The following is a 20261-nucleotide window of genomic DNA, read 5'->3' as shown; positions in this document are numbered from 1 at the left end:
TTTAATTATCTTTAAACATGAAAACAAGCTTTAACTTAAACCTAACTTAACCCCCTTCTAATTCTAAGTGCATGTGTATGTAATGTGTATATAAGTTCAAAAACAGTTCTTTGTTTCACAGTCCAATCTCACTTCTCACTCCTCCATGTTCACCGATATCAGGCAATTCTTATACTGTGCACAGAATTTAACATTTATGAATCTTCACCTGGCTGTGGTGCTTGAAAGGTAGATGGTTACTGCTCAATAAGGTTTATGTCGGGTTTTGGAGAGATATTGGATGCTCGTTGGACACCCACAACTGATTCCTTCTGATCAGCCACTTCAGTGTCTTGCCAATCAGTGTTTTCCAGATGATAACCTCTGTCTTCAGGTCACCACAGAGTTCCTTTTTCTTTCCCTTATTTCAAGTGAAATATTATGCAGCCACCCATCTCCTCTTACATGGACCACAAGGGCTTTGACCAGGCTGAACTAAGAACTCACAATCTGTTTTCAAAATGGGCTTTTTCCACAAGCTTTCCAGCTTGTCATGTTCCAGTCCTAGCTGCTGAACTGTAGAACTGAATTCTCTTGCTCTCTCTCTCACTCTGAGAAAACCACATGACCTTCTTAGAACAGCACTCTGCACTCAGACTGCCTGGTACTGGACATAATCTTCTGAGTTTATTCATCTGTTGCTTTCCAAAACAATATTACTTCACAGCATGTCCAATTAACACCTACTTGTGAAGTCCTAGGCATTCTTCATTGTTTTTGGAAAGGCACTTGGAGCCTGAACAGTCTGGCTTGAGCAGAGCTATGGCGTTTTAAATGAGATCTGTGTTGAAGTGTTTGTTTGTGACTTACACTTAAAAAAAAACCTGCAACAATTTATCTCCTTTAAAACCTATCTATATACAATATAAAACGTAACATAATCTGTTACACCTTCCAGCCCTGGTGATCATTCAGATGTGTCTGTCTCTAAATGCTCAGTGATTAAATCCATCTACATTTCCTTGTACTGCAACCCCATAAGGTAAGCAAGCAGTAGTTATACCCTTAAGATGGTCCCATTTTCTCATACGCTTCATCTATGCACCATCCTTTATTTTAGAAAATGCTGATGAGATTATGATTGTACTAAGTTTTCTGGAGGCCCACATGGTCCTTTGGTCATTCTTTGATAGTCTATGAAGCTTTTTGGTTTCTATGTCAGCTTTCATGCTTTTTCATTGCATACATATGTCTGTGAGGTTCCTCTATCCATCAAATATCAACTATTTTCAGCAAATTTTCAAGTTCATCTTAAAATCTTGTGGATTTCACAAAATGTTCTGGGAACTTGGTCCCCTTACAGAAAATGAATTCTAGTAGTTTGTCTTGGGTTGTGAGTGTTTTGGGCTGTTTTCATTTAGTCATTTGGATTAAAAAATTTTCAGCCAGTACCATGCTTGATTCCTGTAGGATTGGCTATTTACTTGTAGAGTCAGTCATCCAGAAAAAAACTCAACACCCCACAAGTCGGTACTGACCCATTTATGGTTTGTGAATATTTTTAAAATAACATGAAATGTAATTATTTATTCTGTTATAATTTGATATTTTTGAACAGAGCCAAAATCAGTGAACTTACAACTGAAGTTAGCAAATTACAAAAGGAAATCGATACCTTTAATCAAGAAAATTCTGTCTATCTCTCCTATGAAAAGAGGTGAGCACATAATTTATACATGCATACAAGTCGCACTTATGAAATAAATAGGTGAGGTTTGAATTATGTTGATTTTTACATTTCCGTATTTGTCAACAGAGCTGAAGCATTGGCTATAGAAATTAAAGAATTGCAAGGACAGCTGGCAGATTACAATATGGTAAGTGGACTTATTATTGAAAAATATTTAGTGTCCTGTTACATATCAGCAGTTGCCATCATTTTAGATGTATTCTAGAATTTAAAAAATCTTGCTTCTTTTGTATCTGATTGACAATAATAAGCTTTGGCTCTTTGATGAGGACAATTTTTTTCATCCATAGGGTAAAGAATCTGTTCTTGATTAGTAAGGGTGAGAAAAAGAGGAGAGTGGGGTTGAGAGGAAAAATACATCAGCCGTGAATCAACTGGTGGACAGACTCGATTGACTGAATGCCCTTTTTCTGCCCCTGCATATTATCATCTGATAATTCGCTTGCTTCTGAGCTAAACGGTCTCAAGTAAAAGCCCTGCACCAAGACTTAATCTATGCTGATATTTTTGGGGCAGTAACTGCCAAGTACTGAAACCTCTTATATGATAGATTATTCTAGAACTGGAAAAGATAGGTTTAAGATAAGCAGGGAGAGATTTAGGAGGAACCTGAGGAGCAACTTTTTCATCCAGGTAGACTGATTCTGGAACAATTTGGCAGAGGAAACTATAGAAATAGGTACAATTTTGACATTAATGGGGCATTTGGATAGTTATCTGAATTGGAATGAGACAAACCAAGAATACCAACTTGGTTGCCTTGGTCGAGTTGGGACAAAGGGTCTGTTCTCTGGTTTGACTTCCACTAGTGTTAGGAATGTTGTATTTCAAATTAAATATTAAACCGAAAGACTGGTCTGACCTCTTGTGACTAAAAGACTTCATTTTGAAAGAATCCTCAAAGTTAGTATACATTAATTATCTACTAATCTTGCATTGATTTTTATTTAATCATTCATTTTTATGTCTTTAACGTGTTTTGAAATGGATTGTGGTGGTAACTAGCATTATAAAAAAGGAAGTCTGCTTTTGTTGATAGCTTTTGTCTTTATTTTGTGCTTTCACTTCAGCTGGTAGATAAGCTAAATACCAATACTGAAATGGAGGACGTAATGAATGACTATAACATGGTAAGCACTTTAATTTCCAGCAAGAATAAAAGTTCATATTGTTATGCTTGTGCTAGAATATTTCATAGCTATTTTCCTATCAATAGTTTTTTGTTTATTCCATCAGAAAATATTGTCAGTAAATTAAATCAAGCCTTCTCATTTTATTGATAATTTATGTTTCTGTAATTTTTGAACAGAGTACATTGAATGCAAGTTTAAATTCATGTTCATTATCTTCCATTTTTCAAGGCACCCACCAGTGCTAGTTGATCTTAGGAAACATAGTCATGCAGCTTATAGATCTGCTACTTCACAGCCCCAATAATCTTTGGTGCTATATGGGTAGAGTTTGCATGTTCCCCCTGTAATTGGGTTCCTATCGGTGCTTTTTCACCTATATCTTCTGGTTTCACCCATATGTTACTACTTGGATCATAAATGGGACCTGGTTGCCCTCTTGACTTCAATGTACAGAGAAGAGTATTGCATAGAAATAGGATCTTTGGTCCACAATGTCTATGCTGAACATCAAATTAAACTGAATCTCTTCTGCTTACACATGATCATCTTTTCATAGTCATGCGTCTATTTACCAGTTTCTTAAAAGCAGAGCCCACCTCACTGACAAAAGGCAAAGGAGGAAAAACCCAACACCCAACCCCAACCAACCAATTTTCCCTTGCAACCGCTGCAATCGTGTCTGCCTGTCCCGCATCGGACTTGTGAGCCACAAACGAGCCTGCAGCTGACGTGGACTTTTTACCCCCTCCATAAATCTTCGTCCGCGAAGCCAAGCCAAAAGAAAAGCTACTGTCACATCTGCTTACACCACTACCCCTAGAAGCTGTTCCAGGCACAAAATTTAAAAAAAAACTTGCCCTTTACATGGCCTTGAAAATTTTTCCCCATAATCTTAAATGCATGTTCTCTCGTATTTGACATTCATACTCTGGGGAATAAGATTCTGTTTACCCAATCTATGGTTCTTTGTGTAATTTTCCTTAATCTTAATTGCCAATGATGTTTAACTCCCTGTACTTGGCTATTTAATTTTTGAAGAAAATGGCTTGAAGAAGGGCACAGGCCTGCAACATCAGTTATATATCTTTACCTCCTTGAAGAAGGGCACAGGCCTGCAAAATCAGTTACATATCTTTACCGCCTTGAAGAAGGGCATAGGCTTGCAACATCAGTTATATATCTTAACCCCTGAAAATCCTCACAATTTATATACTCCTGAAAAATCTTACGTATACCAGGCAATTGTTTCAGGGCATTCATGCCATCATAGGTTACAAAGCAAATCCAGGCAGAATAGAAAACAACAGCACATCCCTCCCGGGCAAGCTCAATACTTTCTCATGTCACTTTGAGCAGGGGGGGGGGCCATTGAACTAGTGGCACATACCTTTCTAACCTCGAGCACACCTGTACATACGGTTACTGCCACAGATTGGCCTTCTGGAGAGTGAACCTGCGGAAAGCGATTGGATTAGACAGTATGCCTGGACATGTCCTCCATGCCTGTGCAGATCAACTAGTGGCTGTATTTCAAGAAGACCACTATCATCTCAGTGACAAGCTAGAATCTTATGATGGGATTCCATGACTATTGGCTGGTGGTTCTGACAGCCACCATCGTGAACTACTTCAAGAAGTAGGCAGTGGCTAATGTCAACACAGCCTGCTTGCCACACCTTACCCACTCTAATGTACATATCTCTGAAACAGATCCACAGCAGATGCCATCTCTATGGCCCTACATTTAACCCTGGCACACATGGACAACAAGGATACCTATGTCAGCGATTATTATTCATTAACTACAGCTCCACTTTCAACATAGTATCAACACATTAGTACCAAACTAATTCCCAAGCTAGTGAGCTACAAAGTACAAAAATTAGGACCTCGTGATTCAGCTGCACAAGGTGTTAGTGAGATCAACTTAGAGTACTGTGTGAAGTTCTGGCTGCTCAGTTATAGGTGGGACATCAGTAAGGTGTAGAGGAGATTCACCATGTTAACGCTGGGACTAGAGGGCTTGAATTAAAGGGAGAGGTTGGATAGGCTTGATGTTTATCACCTGGGGTGAAGGAGGTTGAGGGGTGTTCTTATTTAAAAAAAATAATGAGGAGCACAAATAAAATGAATGCCTAAAGTCTTTTCCCAAAGTAGATAATTCTAGAACTTGACCTTAGGTTTAAGGTGAGAAGGGAAAAGAGCTCCCAAAGGGCCTTGGGCACTGAAAGCTTACTGGTCATATTGGTGATTCAGAACTGGGAGCTCAGATTTGTCAATAGAGCAGACAGGAGGATGGGGGATTGCTAGAAGTGAATCCACAGATGCTGTGTCTCTGAGAAAGGACCTTTTTACTTCCCTTTCAATTATTATTGAGGATACTGGGCTTTGCTAGTGGTGCCTCTTTGTGTGCCTTTGTGTATGGCAAGCAAAAGTTGACAAATTTTGTGTATTATTATTATGGTATTTGATGCATTCGGAGAATAAAAGGTTACTATCTCCCTAGGGCTGGGTGGCTCTATCCCAGGTTACTGTGGGAAGCCAGGGAAGAGACTGCTGGAACTTTGAAATCCTCACTGACCACAAGCAAGGTTCCTGTTGTCTGGAGGATCATAAATATGCCCCCCTTATACAGTGGCTTAGCTAGGGGGAACAACCACTCCCCACCCAAGCACATTCTTCAGAGGTGGCGCTTTTTTGAGCTGTGTGCTCATTGCTTGGTCTCCTGTGGTGCGCCGGTGGGCCACTAGTGCATCGTGGGACTCGTGTAGTGCACTTGCGCTGCAGGAGTCCTGTGCTGTGGTTCCATCTGCATGAGGGATTATTAGTAACAAAGACAGCCATTGATCCTGCATCGAGCCACTGCCACAAAGCTCCAAAATGGCCTGCTGTTCTCAGGATTTCTGTGATTTTGATTCTTTAATCACCAATAAGGTGCAGCGTACAAGATCTGATGCCATGACATTTCCCCTGCTCGGCCATTTGCCTTTTCAGACTGCAGGGCGAGAATGGTCTGGGAAAATTACCCAGGTCCGCAGCCCTTCCTCTTAGATAGGAACGCAGACCTGGGTAATTTTCTCGAGCCAACATTTTCACACCGCCGGTTCACGGGGAGGGTTCCCAGGAAAATTTTCCGGGAATACCCATTTTATACAGTGGTGTCAAAAGGCCTTGTGTGGTCTAGCTAGAGTTCTATAGAGCTACAACATTACCTCATGGCTCCTGAATTTGATCCCTGACCAATGAAGGCCAGCACACGATTTGCAATGTTGCCAATCCTGCCCATCTTTCAACATTTCTGTGAATAATAATATCATATTCTCATATACTTATCAGTATCTGTCTTACTTGTTGCACGGTGAGAGAGGCAGAGAGTAGTGGAAGCATGATTTTCCAATTGGAGGCCTGTGCTGCAGGGGTCTGAACTGGGTTCACTGTTGTTTGCCACCTATATAAACAATTTAGATAGCAAAATGATTAACTTGATTTGCAGATGAAACCAAAATTGTTGGTGTATTGGACAGTGGGGAACTATAATCTTACAACAAGATTTAGCTCAATTAGGAAGGTGAGACAATGAGTGCCAAATGATTGTAACTGATTGTAATTATAATTGTGAGGTGTTACACTTTGGTAAGTCAAATGAGTTCAGGACATGCATGCTGAATGGTAGGGCCCAGGAGGGTGCTGTGGAACAGAGAGATCTATGAGTCCAGCTATTGGAAAGATGTTAATATATGGAAGCGATGCAGATAAATTCACCTGGATGTTGCTGGGACTGGATTGGTTGAGTTAGAAAGGTTGGATATTCTGGGTCTTTATTCCTGAGAGCAAAGGAGGCTGAAGGGTCATCTTCTAGAGGTTTACAAAATCATGAGGGGCATGGATAAAGTGAAGGCTCAGAGTCTATTACCCAGGGTTGCTCAGAATTAGAGGGCCAAGTTTTAAGATGAGAGGGGAAAGTTTCAGGAGGGACTTGAGCGGCCATTTTTAGGATAGTCCATATTTGGAATGAGTGGCCAAAGGAAACTGCAGTAGTATGCATAATAATGACCATTAAAAGACAAATAGACATTTATTGATAGGAGGGACTTGGAGGGATATTCACTAAATGTATGCAAATTGTATTAGCCCAGAATACCAGCAGCCAATATGGACCATTTGGGCCAAAGAGTTCCAAAATGATTGACTAAATGTCTGTGACTATGTTGTAAAGTTGATGCAAATGGACCTTGTATTTCTCCTATGTGACACAGCTAGAAGAGCCTCTTCCTCATAGTGCCAAGAATTGGGTTCAATCCTGACCTCAGTTGCTCCATGTGTGGAGTTTACACATTTTCCCTCTAATCCCTTCTTTGAATCTTTCACATTTGTACTGCGGAAAGTATACTGACTTGTAACATCAGGACTCAATAGGCTGCAGAAAGTCGAAAGCTCAGCCAAATCCATCACTGACAGCAACCTCCTGTCCACTGAAAACATTTCTGTTGGATGCTACCTCAAGAGGGCAGCCAACATCAGAATGGGCCCTCAACATCCTGATCCTAATCTCTTTTCACTGCTTTTCTTCAAGTCGCAAGTAGAACCCTGAAGTCCAATACCTCCAGATTCAAGAACTGATTTTATCCAACAGCTATCAGGATTTTGAACCTCTCTATGACCTGAACCATATACTCTTCTGGGGCTACCAAAATGTTTCTTTTTCTTGAACAAACTGCAACTGTGAATATTTATTATCTCTTTTTCTGTCTTGTCATATTATGGCAATTTATTTTTTTTACTGTTGTCTATCGTCACAATCGCTCCACAGCAGATGCAATATCACCGGCTCTCCACTCATGCTGATTGTAGGTTGCTCTAAATTTGCAAAATTTTGTTCCGTTTTAGCTCAGAGCACAAAATGATCGCGAGGAGCAGAACATGGATATAATCTTTACGGAGCGACGTGAGTAAGTATTTGAGGTTACATTTTGTTCAGAGTAATTCATATTGTTAAACAAGTTGAAATCTATCAAGTATGTTATACCATTGTTTCTTGTTGAAAAATGCATTTCACTTTGTATCCTTAAGTCTGGTAAATTCCAGTTAAGTGTTCCACAATTATTTATTTTCCAAATGGCCTTGCACAACATCTTAGGCTGCACCTGTGGGAAATAATATATTAAAATCCAATTGTCACATCTATTTCCCATTGTTAAAAGGTGACAATGCTTTTTCTCATATTGATTAAGAATTTTTTTTGTTGGAAGTGGGGGTGATGTAGGGGTTAAATTATAAAGGGATTAGATGGGGAAAAGACTTGCATTCTTTTTCCTATGGTGGGGATGTCTAAAACAAGCGCACAAATGCTTAAGATGACAAGTAGGATGTTTGGAAGGAATCTAAGGGAGACATTTTCCACACAGTTATTAGAATCTGGAATGTGCGGCATCAGAAAGTGTGGGAGTTAGATATTCTCTACTTTTAAGGAGCACCTAAATAAATATTTGAATCACCAGGGTGCAGAAGGCTACAGACTAAATTCAGATAAATGGGATTAGTTTGGATGTGTGGAACAGTTGCTGTGGACATCGTGGGGTGAGGGGCCTGTTTCTGTACAATAAGCCTTTGATTCTAAATGCATACCAACCATCACATATCCATTTATGCGAACATCTGAGTGACCACTTGAATGTCCATGGCATTAGACATCAGACCAATTGTTCGTAAATGGGATTAGAAAGAGTAGGTACTTGAAGGAGTCAGCATAAATGTGGAATGAATGAATCAAATTTATTTTTATTCGTGGAGGCTGGTAGAATTTGGACATTTAAAAAAAACTTTAAAGAGATACATATTTGTAAGAAAATAGAGGGATATGGACTTTGAGGGAGGGAAAGGTTAAATTGATCATGGAGTAGGATTATATAGCTTGGTGCTGTCATCATTCTTTTGTTGTTCACATATCCTTGTCCATAAGTCTCTTTTCACTGGCATCTCAGTTAATTGGCTGCTCAGTGTTTCAGTTAAAGAAGCTGTTTTTGCTGTTCCCACTGGGGCATTTTTAACCGTGACACTGCCTGCTTTCACACTGACCACAAGTCGTCCCCGGGCATAGGAGAGTCTACCTTCAACTGGGATGTCCTGGGATGCAACTTTTCCTTTTCTTCACTGGGTTAATCAATACTCTGGCATCAGGTGAAGCCGGAGATGTGAGTAGGTGTCGAGGCTGTCAATCCCTGCTGTAATTTTGCATGATTTGACTCCGGCATCCCAATTGATTCACTTTTCCACTGGATCCTTAACCAGTAAATTGCTGGTGAGAAAGGGGCTAATGAGGGAGAAGATTTTTGGAGAGAAAAAGAAAGGGCATGGAAATGAGATGGGAAAGAAAATGTTGAGTGGAGCGAAAGCCTATTTTTATTAATTAACAGTCAACTGAATTTTGCCTCCTGAGGAGCATTCTGTAGGCAACTTGCATATGCTATGAGCCATCCATTTCAATAGCAGCACACCATTATTATTTGTAAAGATCTCCAGCTGACTGTCATGGCAATAGATAGACTCCAATCTAAATTCCATTCTTAAATTTGCAAAGCAAATGATACTTTGTCAACCAACACAATATATTTTCCCTCAAATTATTCAAAATGCCCTCAAACTTCTCTGATAAAATGTATGAAACAAATATTCTTAATTGCATTCTTAAGTTCACCCTTTATATCATGTTTTCAGAAAATAAGGTTGTACCTAAATCCTATTTTTGAGAGTTTAGACAAACAGCAGAGGGGTGGAAACTAGAATAGTAGGTCAGCAAGTGGAGGGAATGAGAGGAAGATAAAAATTTATGTCAAGTAAATCAGAGAGCATGGTCAACGAACACAGTAAAGCCAACATACTGAAGTGTATTTGTTTCAGTGCAATGACTATTATTGGTAAGGCAGAAGAATGTTGTAGCAATTTCAAAAATAGTGGTTGAGGAGAGGGCAAGATTGGCAGTTCAACATACCAGGATTCAGATGTTTCATGTGTAATGTAGAGGAGTAGAAAAGAGGTGGCTGAGCTGCACTAGTGATCAGGAATAACCACAGAATCACTTAGAGAGGGCATTGTGTCGTCTCATTCAGTGAGGCAATATTTGTGGAGCTCAGGAATAAAAGTAGTGCCATCACTAAGATGGAATTTTATGATAGGCCTAATAGCCAGCAAGAGATAGTAAAATAAATATGCAGGCAGATGAAAAATCAACAGAAGTTTTGTAGAGGGTGAGAGGTTGATTGATTTGTTTATAAAATCCTGAGAGGCATTGATAGAGTCAGACCTTCAGCATCATTTCTCCAGGCTAAACATGGACAGAAAATTGGCTGATTGGCAGGAAGCAAAGGGTTGAAATTAAGGGATCCTGTTCTGGATGGCTGCTTGTAACGAGTGGTGTTCCGCAGGGGTCGGTCTTGGGGCTGCTGTTGTTTACAATTTATATTAATGATCTGGATTGTGGTATGAATGGTTTTTCGGCCAAATTTGTGGATGACGCCATGATAGGTGGCGGAGTAGAAAGTGTAGTAGAAACCGTAAAGTTGCAGAAGGATATAGACAGATTAGGAGACTGGGCAAAATTATGGCAGATGAGATTTAACATAGAGAAGTGTACAGTTGTATATTTTGGCAGTGGAAACAAACAGGCAGAATTCTATTTGGATGGGGTGAAAATTCAGACCGCAGATGTGCAAAGGGACCTGGGTGTCCTCGTTCAGGGAAACCTAAAAGTTAATGACCAGGTGAAATTGGTAGTGAAGAAAGCGAAGGCTATGATGGCCTTCATTTCAAGAGGAATAGTGTACAAGAGCAAAGAGGTGATGTTGAGGTTCTATGGGGCACTAGTGAAACCTCATTTGGAGTACTGTGTGCAGTTTTGGGCCCCTTATCTTAGAAAGGATATGATGTTGTTGGAGAGGCTGCTGAGGAGATTTACTAGGATGATTCCCGGAATGCAAGGGCTAACATATGAGGAGCATTTGGTAGCTTTTGGGTTGTATTCATTGGAATATAGGAGAATGAGAGGAGATCTCATAAAGGCATTTTGTATTTTGAATGGTTTAGATAGGGTGGATGCAGGTAAGGTGTTTCCCTTGGTGGGTGAATCGAGGACAAGGGGTCATAGTCTGAAAATTAGAAGTTATCCAAATAAAACAGAGATTAGGAAGAACTTCTTTAGCCAGGGGGTCATGGATCTGTTGAAATCACTGCTGCATACAGCAGTGGAAGCCAGATCACTGGGAGTAGTTAAACAAGAAATAGACAAGTATCTCATTAGTGAGGGTATCAAGGGATATGGGGAAAAGGCTGGAATTTGGAACTAGTGTAGTGTAGCTTAGTATAGATTTATGGAACAGACTTGATGGGCCTAGTGGCCTGCTTCAATTCCTTTGTCTTGTGAATACTGGAGGCCATGCATTTAAAGTGAGGAAGGAAGTTTAAAGGAGATGGCTGTAATTTTTTTTCTGACATTGAGTGGTTGCATTTAAGATAGGTAGATGAATATTGCAAGGAATGGTGGCATACGAATCATGTAGGCAGAAGAGATCTATTTTAATTTGGTATCATGTTTGCTGCAAACATAGACTGAAGAACTGTATAGTTCTATAATCCTTGTCTTTCCATGCATACGTGAATTCTGTCCCTCAAAAATGTTTTCCAATAATTTTAATGTTTAATTCAGGCCTGTAATTTTCTATTTTATCCTTTCTTGTGCTACACTATATAAGAGCATGAAAAGCAAATTTGGAGGCAAGTTTAATAAAGTGGAGCTGAGTGCAAGGATTGGGGCAAAGGCAGCGATGAAAGTCGGGCCAGAATCTAATTTGAAAGGTAGCAGAAGAAGGAAGGTTCATGAGTTGAGATCTGATGGAGGGTGATGGTGATTGGTAGGGAATTTCTTGTTTAAGTGGAAAGGCTGAAAAGCATTATGTCAGATAACATTGTTATCTTTAAAGTGGAAATTGAAGCAATGGAATTGCAAAGACTCTGGTGTGATCCAGTGTATATAAATGAAAGAGGGCCTACATAGGTAGGTCCACCATTATTAGGTTTTAAATCACTTGGTTATGGATCATTATTATTGTTATTTATTATTAATATTATTGTGGATCTCTATTAAAATATAGTGATCCACAATTGCTGTTGGATGGCATTTTGGAATATTTGACTCTAATTTCCCAAGCAGATTTTGGCATGGAAACACAAAGTATAGATGCTGGAATTACTAGCAAATAATTTGAAGCTGGAGGGACAGACTGGGACAGCATTTCAGACTGGGACTCTTTTTCATGGCTGGGCAAAGACCAAAAGGTAATAGGATATTGGACAAATGAAGGTATGAGAATTAGAGTGGCAAGACAGGTCAGAAAGAAGACCACTAAAGCTATGGGGGAAACAGTAGAACTGAATCAGTATAGGAGTTGCCTTAAATTTAAAACTTGGTACTCATGTGTTGAATTTTAGACACCCCATCCAGAAGAATAAAATGCTGTTCTTAAAGTTTATGGATGAAACTGAGGTCAGAGAGGTCTGTTGGGCATGGGAAAAGAATTAAAATGACATAGCCAGGAGTTCCAACTACAACTGGTACCTGAGGGCACTTGGGAAAGTGGTCAACCAATCTGCATTTGTCTCTGATGTCTCGAAGGTCACGTAAGGAGCACAAACTAGGGTGGAAAAGGTGAATGTGATATTCTGCCTGTCCTGTAAAGATCTGGATGGAGAAGAGTGGGAAGAGGAAAGCTGGAAATGGGAAAGAGAAAGGAGGTGTAGGGATAAGTTTCACACTTAATACGCATGTTATATGTGTATAAAAAAACCAGTTAAGTGTGTTTTTACAAACCAGGTTACCCCCCCCCCCCCACCCCATGCGTGTGCGTGCTATAAGAGAATATTTTTACATGTTGAAAGAAAGCGCACAATTTATAGCAGGCGTGAGAAAGTTGAACTGGCAATATATAGCAACCGTGGGAATGTAATTTTCTTTCTTTGGCTTGGCTTCGCGGACGAAGATTTATGGAGGGGGTAAAAAGTCCACGTCAGCTGCAGGCTCGTTTGTGGCTGACCAGTCCGATGCGGGACAGGCAGACACGATTGCAGCGGTTGCAAGGGAAAATTGGTTGGTTGGGGTTGGGTGTTGGGTTTTTCCTCCTTTGCCTTTTGTCAGTGAGGTGGGCTCTGCGGTCTTCTTCAAAGGAGGCTGCTGCCCGCCAAACTGTGAGGCGCCAAGATGCACGGTTTGAGGCGTTATCAGCCCACTGGCGGTGGTCAATGTGGCAGGCACCAAGAGATTTCTTTAGGCAGTCCTTGTACCTTTTCTTTGGTGCACCTCTGTCACGGTGGCCAGTGGAGAGCTCGCCATATAATACGATCTTGGGAAGGCGATGGTCCTCCATTCTGGAGACGTGACCCATCCAGCGCAGCTGGATCTTCAGCAGCGTGGACTCGATGCTGTCGACCTCTGCCATCTCGAGTACCTCGACGTTAGGGGTGTGAGCGCTCCAATGGATGTTGAGGATGGAGCGGAGACAACAGTTGGCATGGGAAAAGAATTAAAATGACATAGCCAGGAGTTCCAACTACAACTGGTACCTGAGGGCACTTGGGAAAGTGGTCAACCAATCTGCATTTGTCTCTGATGTCTCGAAGGTCACGTAAGGAGCACAAACTAGGGTGGAAAAGGTGAATGTGATATTCTGCCTGTCCTGTAAAGATCTGGATGGAGAAGAGTGGGAAGAGGAAAGCTGGAAATGGGAAAGAGAAAGGAGGTGTAGGGATAAGTTTCACACTTAATACGCATGTTATATGTGTATAAAAAAACCAGTTAAGTGTGTTTTTACAAACCAGGTTACCCCCCCCCCCCCACCCCATGCGTGTGCGTGCTATAAGAGAATATTTTTACATGTTGAAAGAAAGCGCACAATTTATAGCAGGCGTGAGAAAGTTGAACTGGCAATATATAGCAACCGTGGGAATGTAATAGCGGCATTGAAAAACACGTACAATTTATAGTTGGAAATTTTGAAATTGGGAATATTCTCTTGGCCTGAGTGCCATGGTGTTCCGAAAAACAGGATATTCTTGCGAGGGCACTGCACCTTATCAATGTTAATTGCCCAGACCCCATCCCTTGAGGGAATAGATTAACATATCAAGTGCCTCTGATTTGAGACATTAGGATGATTCTGCCCAATGGCATCAGTTTAATCATCCACATTACATCAAATCAAACCATAAAATTCTCAATTACACACTATTGTTAACAAGATAGGTTTTAAGGAAAGGCTTTTTAAATCATGACAGAATTGAAATTCTGTTTAACTCTGAAGCCTGTCTTCGATCTATCCTCTCCAAAACATTTTAGTGTTGCAGGAGGATATCATCTATATAATTGGTGATTGACACCTCTGGGGGGAAGTTGATTGGATGTTAATTGCTGAAGATTTACTGTGATAGATAGTGGGACTATGGAATGTCCTTTGTCTCATGTCTCAAGTAAATGTGAATTTTTTTTATAAGTGTGTGTGTGTGTGTGTGTGTGTGTGTGTGTGTGTTATACACAAAAATATTTTTACTCAATTTATGATTTTCTTTTTATTTGAATATTTAATTAATTTTTTCCATATATGTATCAAAATTTTCCATTTTCTAAATATATCTGTATATTACATTTTTAAACTTATAAAACACAACAACCCCTTCCCTCCCTCCCCCTTCACAGTATAAAACTATACACCGTCAGGGCTTACAATTGGACTTAAAAAAGAAAATCGTCATTTGGAAGGTCATTTGTATTTTTATAATAGCACATTTTTATATTTGGGGCCCATGTAGGTCTAAGTATGGTTGCCATATTTTTATAATGCATCATATTTGCTCTTTAGATTGTAAGTGATTTTTATTCCATAAGAATACAACTGTTCATCCCTGTCTACCATCATGTTATCTGTAGAAGGGAGTCAGATTTCCAAGTAATTGCAATACATTTCTCAACCACAACTAAAGCTATTTTAACAAATGAAATTTGAAATTCAGTTAGTTGCCCAAAAGATAAAGCTCTGGGTCGTCAGCAAAGGCACCCCTGTTATCCTTGTTAGTATTTCAGTAATATCCTGCCAGAAAGGTCTCACCTTCACATACGATCATGTAGCATGTACAAACGTTCCTATTTCTGTTCCACATCTAAAACACATCTCCGATATTTCTAATTTTGATTTATGTAGTTTCTGTAGTGTGAGGTATTATTAGTGTAGAACATTATATTGTACTCGTCTGTATCTTGCATTTATAATTAACATGCTATCCAAACACCCATCAGATCAGCATCTTTCCATTATTGCAACTCCTAAATCTGACACCCATCTCTCTCTCTCTCTCTCTCTCTCTCCTCAGTGATATACCTGCTTTCTTTCCCGATACATTCATTTATTTCTTGGAATATTCTAATCATGTGCATTAATATAGGATTATGTGGGGGGTTTTTGTTATTGATTTAACATTCCACTTATAAATAAAGTCCTTCATTATTTCCTCTGTTATTGAATTTAGTCCCATTTAAATCCATGAAGGGGGACTATTTTCTTTAAAGAAAGATGATAAAAATCTTGCTTGTGCTGATATATAATACTACTTAAAATCCGGAAGTCTAATTCCTCCCAGTTAAAAGTCTCATGTTAACTTATCCAGTGCCATTCTTGGTACTTTGTTATTCCATAGGAATTGTCTTATACAATTATGTAATAATATAAAGAAGTTTTTAGTTGGTGCAATAGGCAATGATTGAAAGACATACTATAGTCTTGACATTACCTTCATTTTTATACAATTTATCCTTTGTATTAATATAATTGGCAGATCTTTCCATTTCTGTAAATCAAAATTCTGTAATGGCATTATCTCACTTTTATCCATATTTATTTTATATTCTGATATTCTTTCATATTTTTCTATATTATTTGTAATCATCAGTGATTCAGCTGGGTCAGACATATATAATAGCACATCATCAGCAAATAAATCATTTTATGTTCTTCCTGTCCTTAATATCTGGATCTCTTATAATCTCCACCAGCGTTCAATAGCTAGAATAAATAGAGCTGGTGAAAGGGGACACCCCTGTCTACTCAGTGTACTCAATGTAAAAATAGATGACATTTGCTAAAAGTTATAATTTTACTTGTGGCTTATGATCGAGTTTTTTTAATTCAATTTATAAATTTTCTATGCACACCAAATTTTTACACTGTTTTATACAAGAAAGACCATTCTAGTTGGTCAAATGCCTTTTCTGCATCTAAAGAAATCATTATGTTTGGCTTCAACCTTGATTTTTACCCTATGTAAAATAATCTTCTTAGTCTATTTGAAGAGTGTCTTCTTTAACAAATCGCGCCTGATCTGGATGTATTAATTTTGCTAAATACTCCCCAATCTATTAGCTAATGCCTTTGCTTGAATTTTATAGTCTGCATTCAGAAATGATATTGGTCTGTATGATGGGGTTTTTAGTGGGTCTCTACTTTTCTTCGGTAGCACTGTAATTAAAGGTAAAGGTTCCATTATTGTTATGTAATACTATGTTTAGAATGTAACATACATGAAATTCTTTAATGTTTGTCTACTGTAAGGCAGACAGTGTGTCACCACTATGTCTAGTGCCCCTCACATTATAGCAGTTGAAAATGTTTCCGGTAGGGTCTGGGTCTCCACGGCCTGGTCCGACACATCCATCAAAGAGGCATCAACAAATCTTTAAATAGTATTTCGAACTCAGGAGGGAACTGTTAGGTCTGCTTTGTTCATGAATGAGTGAGTCAAACACCAGACTGAGTCGAAATCAAGGTTCTTTGTTCTTTATTGCCGGATTGTAACACTTGCAACTAACAGTGTTAGTTGGAGAAGGCGCATTCTGCCATTATCAGCAAGTGGTGTTTTTTATATACCTTAGGATATGTTCGGCTCCGAATCATGGGTCCTCTACCGGCACCACCTACGGCTCCTAGAACGCTTCCACCAGCGTTGTCTCCGCTCCATCCTCAACATCCATTGGAGCGCTTACACCCCTAACATCGAAGTACTCGAGATGGCAGAGGTCGACAGCATCGAGTCCACGCTGCTGAAGATCCAGCTGCGCTGGATGGGTCACGTCTCCAGAATGGAGGACCATCGCCTTCCCAAGATCGTGTTATATGGCGAGCTCTCCACTGACCACCGTGACAGAGGTGCACCAAAGAAAAGGTACAAGGACTGCCTAAAGAAATCTCTTGGTGCCTGCCACATTGACCACCGCCAGTGGGCTGATAACGCCTCAAACCGTGCATCTTGGCGCCTCACAGTTTGGCGGGCAGCAACCTCCTTTGAAGAAGACCGCAGAGCCCACCTCACTGACAAAAGGCAAAGGAGGAAAAACCCAACACCCAACCCCAACCAACCAATTTTCCCTTGCAACCGCTGCAATCGTGTCTGCCTGTCCCGCATCGGACTTGTCAGCCACAAACGAGCCTGCAGCTGACGTGGACTTTTTACCCCCTCCATAAATCTTCGTCCGCGAAGCCAAGCCAAAGAAAAGAAAAGAAGGATATGTACTTAGTAAATTATCATACCATGACATTGTCCAATGAATAAACTTAAATGCATATATTTAACAAACAGAGTTAAGATGAAACATATATTTAACACAAACTTAATATAAAAAATTAGTAAAGTTAGTAACATTATCTATCAAAAATTCTTAAACAATAATCAATTCTTAAAAAAAATATTGTAGCATGAAAAAAAAGATGAAAACAAACTTTCTCTATAGAGATAAACCTTCACCAAATATCAACTAACTTCACATCTATCATCATATTAGTCACATAAACCACCATCTTAAAACAAAATTCAAACCTCATTAAGCATTGTACAATTCAATTTTAGTACTCTTCCACCATTTTTCCCTTTTACTCTTGAATAGTTATCCAATAAAAGCTCCAATACCACATTTAAATATCCCCAATCATTACGTTAAAATTCAGATATCCAAATAATAAAAACACATCTACAACAAAATCTATATCTTCAACAAATGGAGCATAAACCACAAACAAAATTCAAGCCTCATTAAGAATTGTACAATTCAATTTATAACTTTCACCATTATTCCCTTCATTCTATAACTAAAATAGCAAAATAATATACACCAGAATTACCACTCCTTTCACCTTAAGGTTAAAGAAAAAATATTAAAAAAAAAACTTATCCATCCCATTCACATTTAAATTTCAGATTTTCCTTATCTACTGAATAAACTTTACAAAAAAAACCACATCAATTTTTAGTTTTTTAAACAATCAAATACTTTCTTATGCTTTTTTTAAAATATTTAAACAAAAAAAAACCCCTTCACTCTTTAATCTAATAATACAAAAAAACAAGAAAAAAAATGGGTAGGAGGTTAAAAATACCCCCTCCCGTCTAAACCACCCAATGCGGTAACTCCCAAAAAAAATGGGTGTGAGATAACTCACATGTAGCAGATGATTTTCAGGAAATAGTGCCTATCCAGTTCTCTCCCCCAACTCTCACTTCATCTTAAACTAATATCATCATTATTTAATATCCATTTTTTAAAAAAAAAACATTAGAAAAAAAAAGGACAACTCTTCTTTTAATCAGCTCCAACTGCCGAGTCACCATTACAACCATTCCTTCTTGGAGCATGGCTCTTTTCTTCCATCTCTTGTCTCCTTAGAGATCGCGGCGGACTATGTCTCTGTTGAAACTGAGTAATTGGCAGCTCTTGAGCAAATGCTATAGCTTCCTTTGGAGAATCAAAGAACTTTGGTTGGCAACCATCTTGAAAAACTTTCAAAACAGCTGGATATCTAACCTTTCTTCCACAACAACTCTTTAGCAGGATTGAATTCCCGTCGTTGGAACATAACTTCTTGACTCAAATCCGCATAGAAGAAAACTCGATTATTTTGAATCATCAAGGGTGATTTTCTCTGTTGTACATTTCTAATAGCCACTCGTAAAATTATTTCTCTGTTGTAATAATTCAAGCAACGAACCAAAACAGGTCTTGGACTTTGACCTGAAATAGGTCTTCTACGCAAGGCTCTGTGAGCACGTTCCAGTATTATACCTTCCAGGAAATGTTCTTGATCCAGCACCTGCGGAATCCATTCAGTAAAATATTTTCTTGGGTCTGGTGCCTCCATACCTTCCGACAAACCAATAATCTTTATATTGTTCCGTCTGGATTGGTTTTCCAAATAATCAATCTTTTTCACCAAATTTTTATTTTGAGTTTGTAAGTCTTCGACCATTTTGGTCACATCAAAAACTTGATCCCGTATTTCGTCTATATCTTCTTCACACGAAATAAATTTATCTCTCACTTCAAGCTTAAAAGCTCCAAACTCAGCCATCTGTTGAGAATGTATTTTCACCAGAGTATTAAACCTAGTACCAAGTTCAGTCATAATCTTGGATAATCCCTGCATTATATAAGATAATTTAGATTCAAGATTCACAAAAATCTTTTCAATTGGAAGAGATTTTGGCTCAACAGATTCCTGCTTCTTCTGCATAACCAAAGGATCTTCTGTTCCTTCCTTCATTCTGGTTGCCTTCCTTGTAGTATGACTGCGTGTGGAAACCCCAGCCACAGCCTCTCCAGCAGTGACTGGAGGACGCTGGCCGGGGTTTTCCCCAGTCCATAATGTTTTAAATTCTCCTAGTACATCAAGTTGTATAGGTTCTTCTATCTCAAGAGATGCAGTTTGCAGCACCACCTCTACAGTTGACAAATGCCTTTGAGTAACTCTTTGTTCTAAAGGCTGTTTGGCGCCCTCTTTAGGGGGCTCTACCGATGTAACATAGAGCTCTACATCCGAACACTGTACCTCTCTCCTGGGATCCATTTCACGCTGAGTCCCGGTGTCTTTCCTGCAGGTAGGCTCCAAAACTTGAACTTTTGGAAAATGTAGTTTTTGATGATCTGTTGTCATTTTTTTTTTTGCTCTTTTCCACCAATTGTACCATCATAAGTTAAATTAACTGGACTGAAATTATCTAAACTTTTAAAGAATTTTAACGGGCATTTCTAGACAAAACAATAAGATAGAGTCAGGAGAGGACTGGAAGGCACATCTGATCCTTACACCATCTTGCCAAGCCCCCCAAATTTATCATTCTCGATGACTCCTCTGCTTTAACCTGCCAAGATCATTTTTTTGTGTGCCCATTCTCCTAGTTCATAATATTTTTGTTTAGTTTTTCTGTACTATATGTTTGTAGTGTAATATATTGTAACTTTTTATTCTCTAATATTCTATATTTTCCTGTGTTTCTGATATTCTTTTTCATCTCTAAACCTTCTATGTATCTCTCAAGAT

At 39.1% G+C, this 20261-nt stretch overlaps 1 protein-coding gene across 1 annotated transcript in view; it reads left to right on the top strand.

Annotated features, from left to right (window-relative positions):
* The window catches only part of ift74 (intraflagellar transport 74), a 125743-nt gene that overhangs the window by 15281 nt on the left and 90201 nt on the right, over positions 1-20261 (top strand). Inside the window, exons 4-7 of the mRNA XM_069924691.1 lie at positions 1598-1696; positions 1796-1856; positions 2800-2859; positions 7750-7811. Of these exons, the coding sequence (XP_069780792.1) occupies positions 1598-1696; positions 1796-1856; positions 2800-2859; positions 7750-7811 (282 nt within the window). The remainder of the gene's footprint in view (positions 1-1597; positions 1697-1795; positions 1857-2799; positions 2860-7749; positions 7812-20261) is intronic.

The sequence above is a fragment of the Narcine bancroftii genome, chromosome 1 (genome assembly GCF_036971445.1).
Source record: "Narcine bancroftii isolate sNarBan1 chromosome 1, sNarBan1.hap1, whole genome shotgun sequence".
NCBI lineage: Eukaryota > Metazoa > Chordata > Chondrichthyes > Torpediniformes > Narcinidae > Narcine > Narcine bancroftii.
This window is presented reverse-complemented; position numbering and strand designations above follow the sequence as displayed.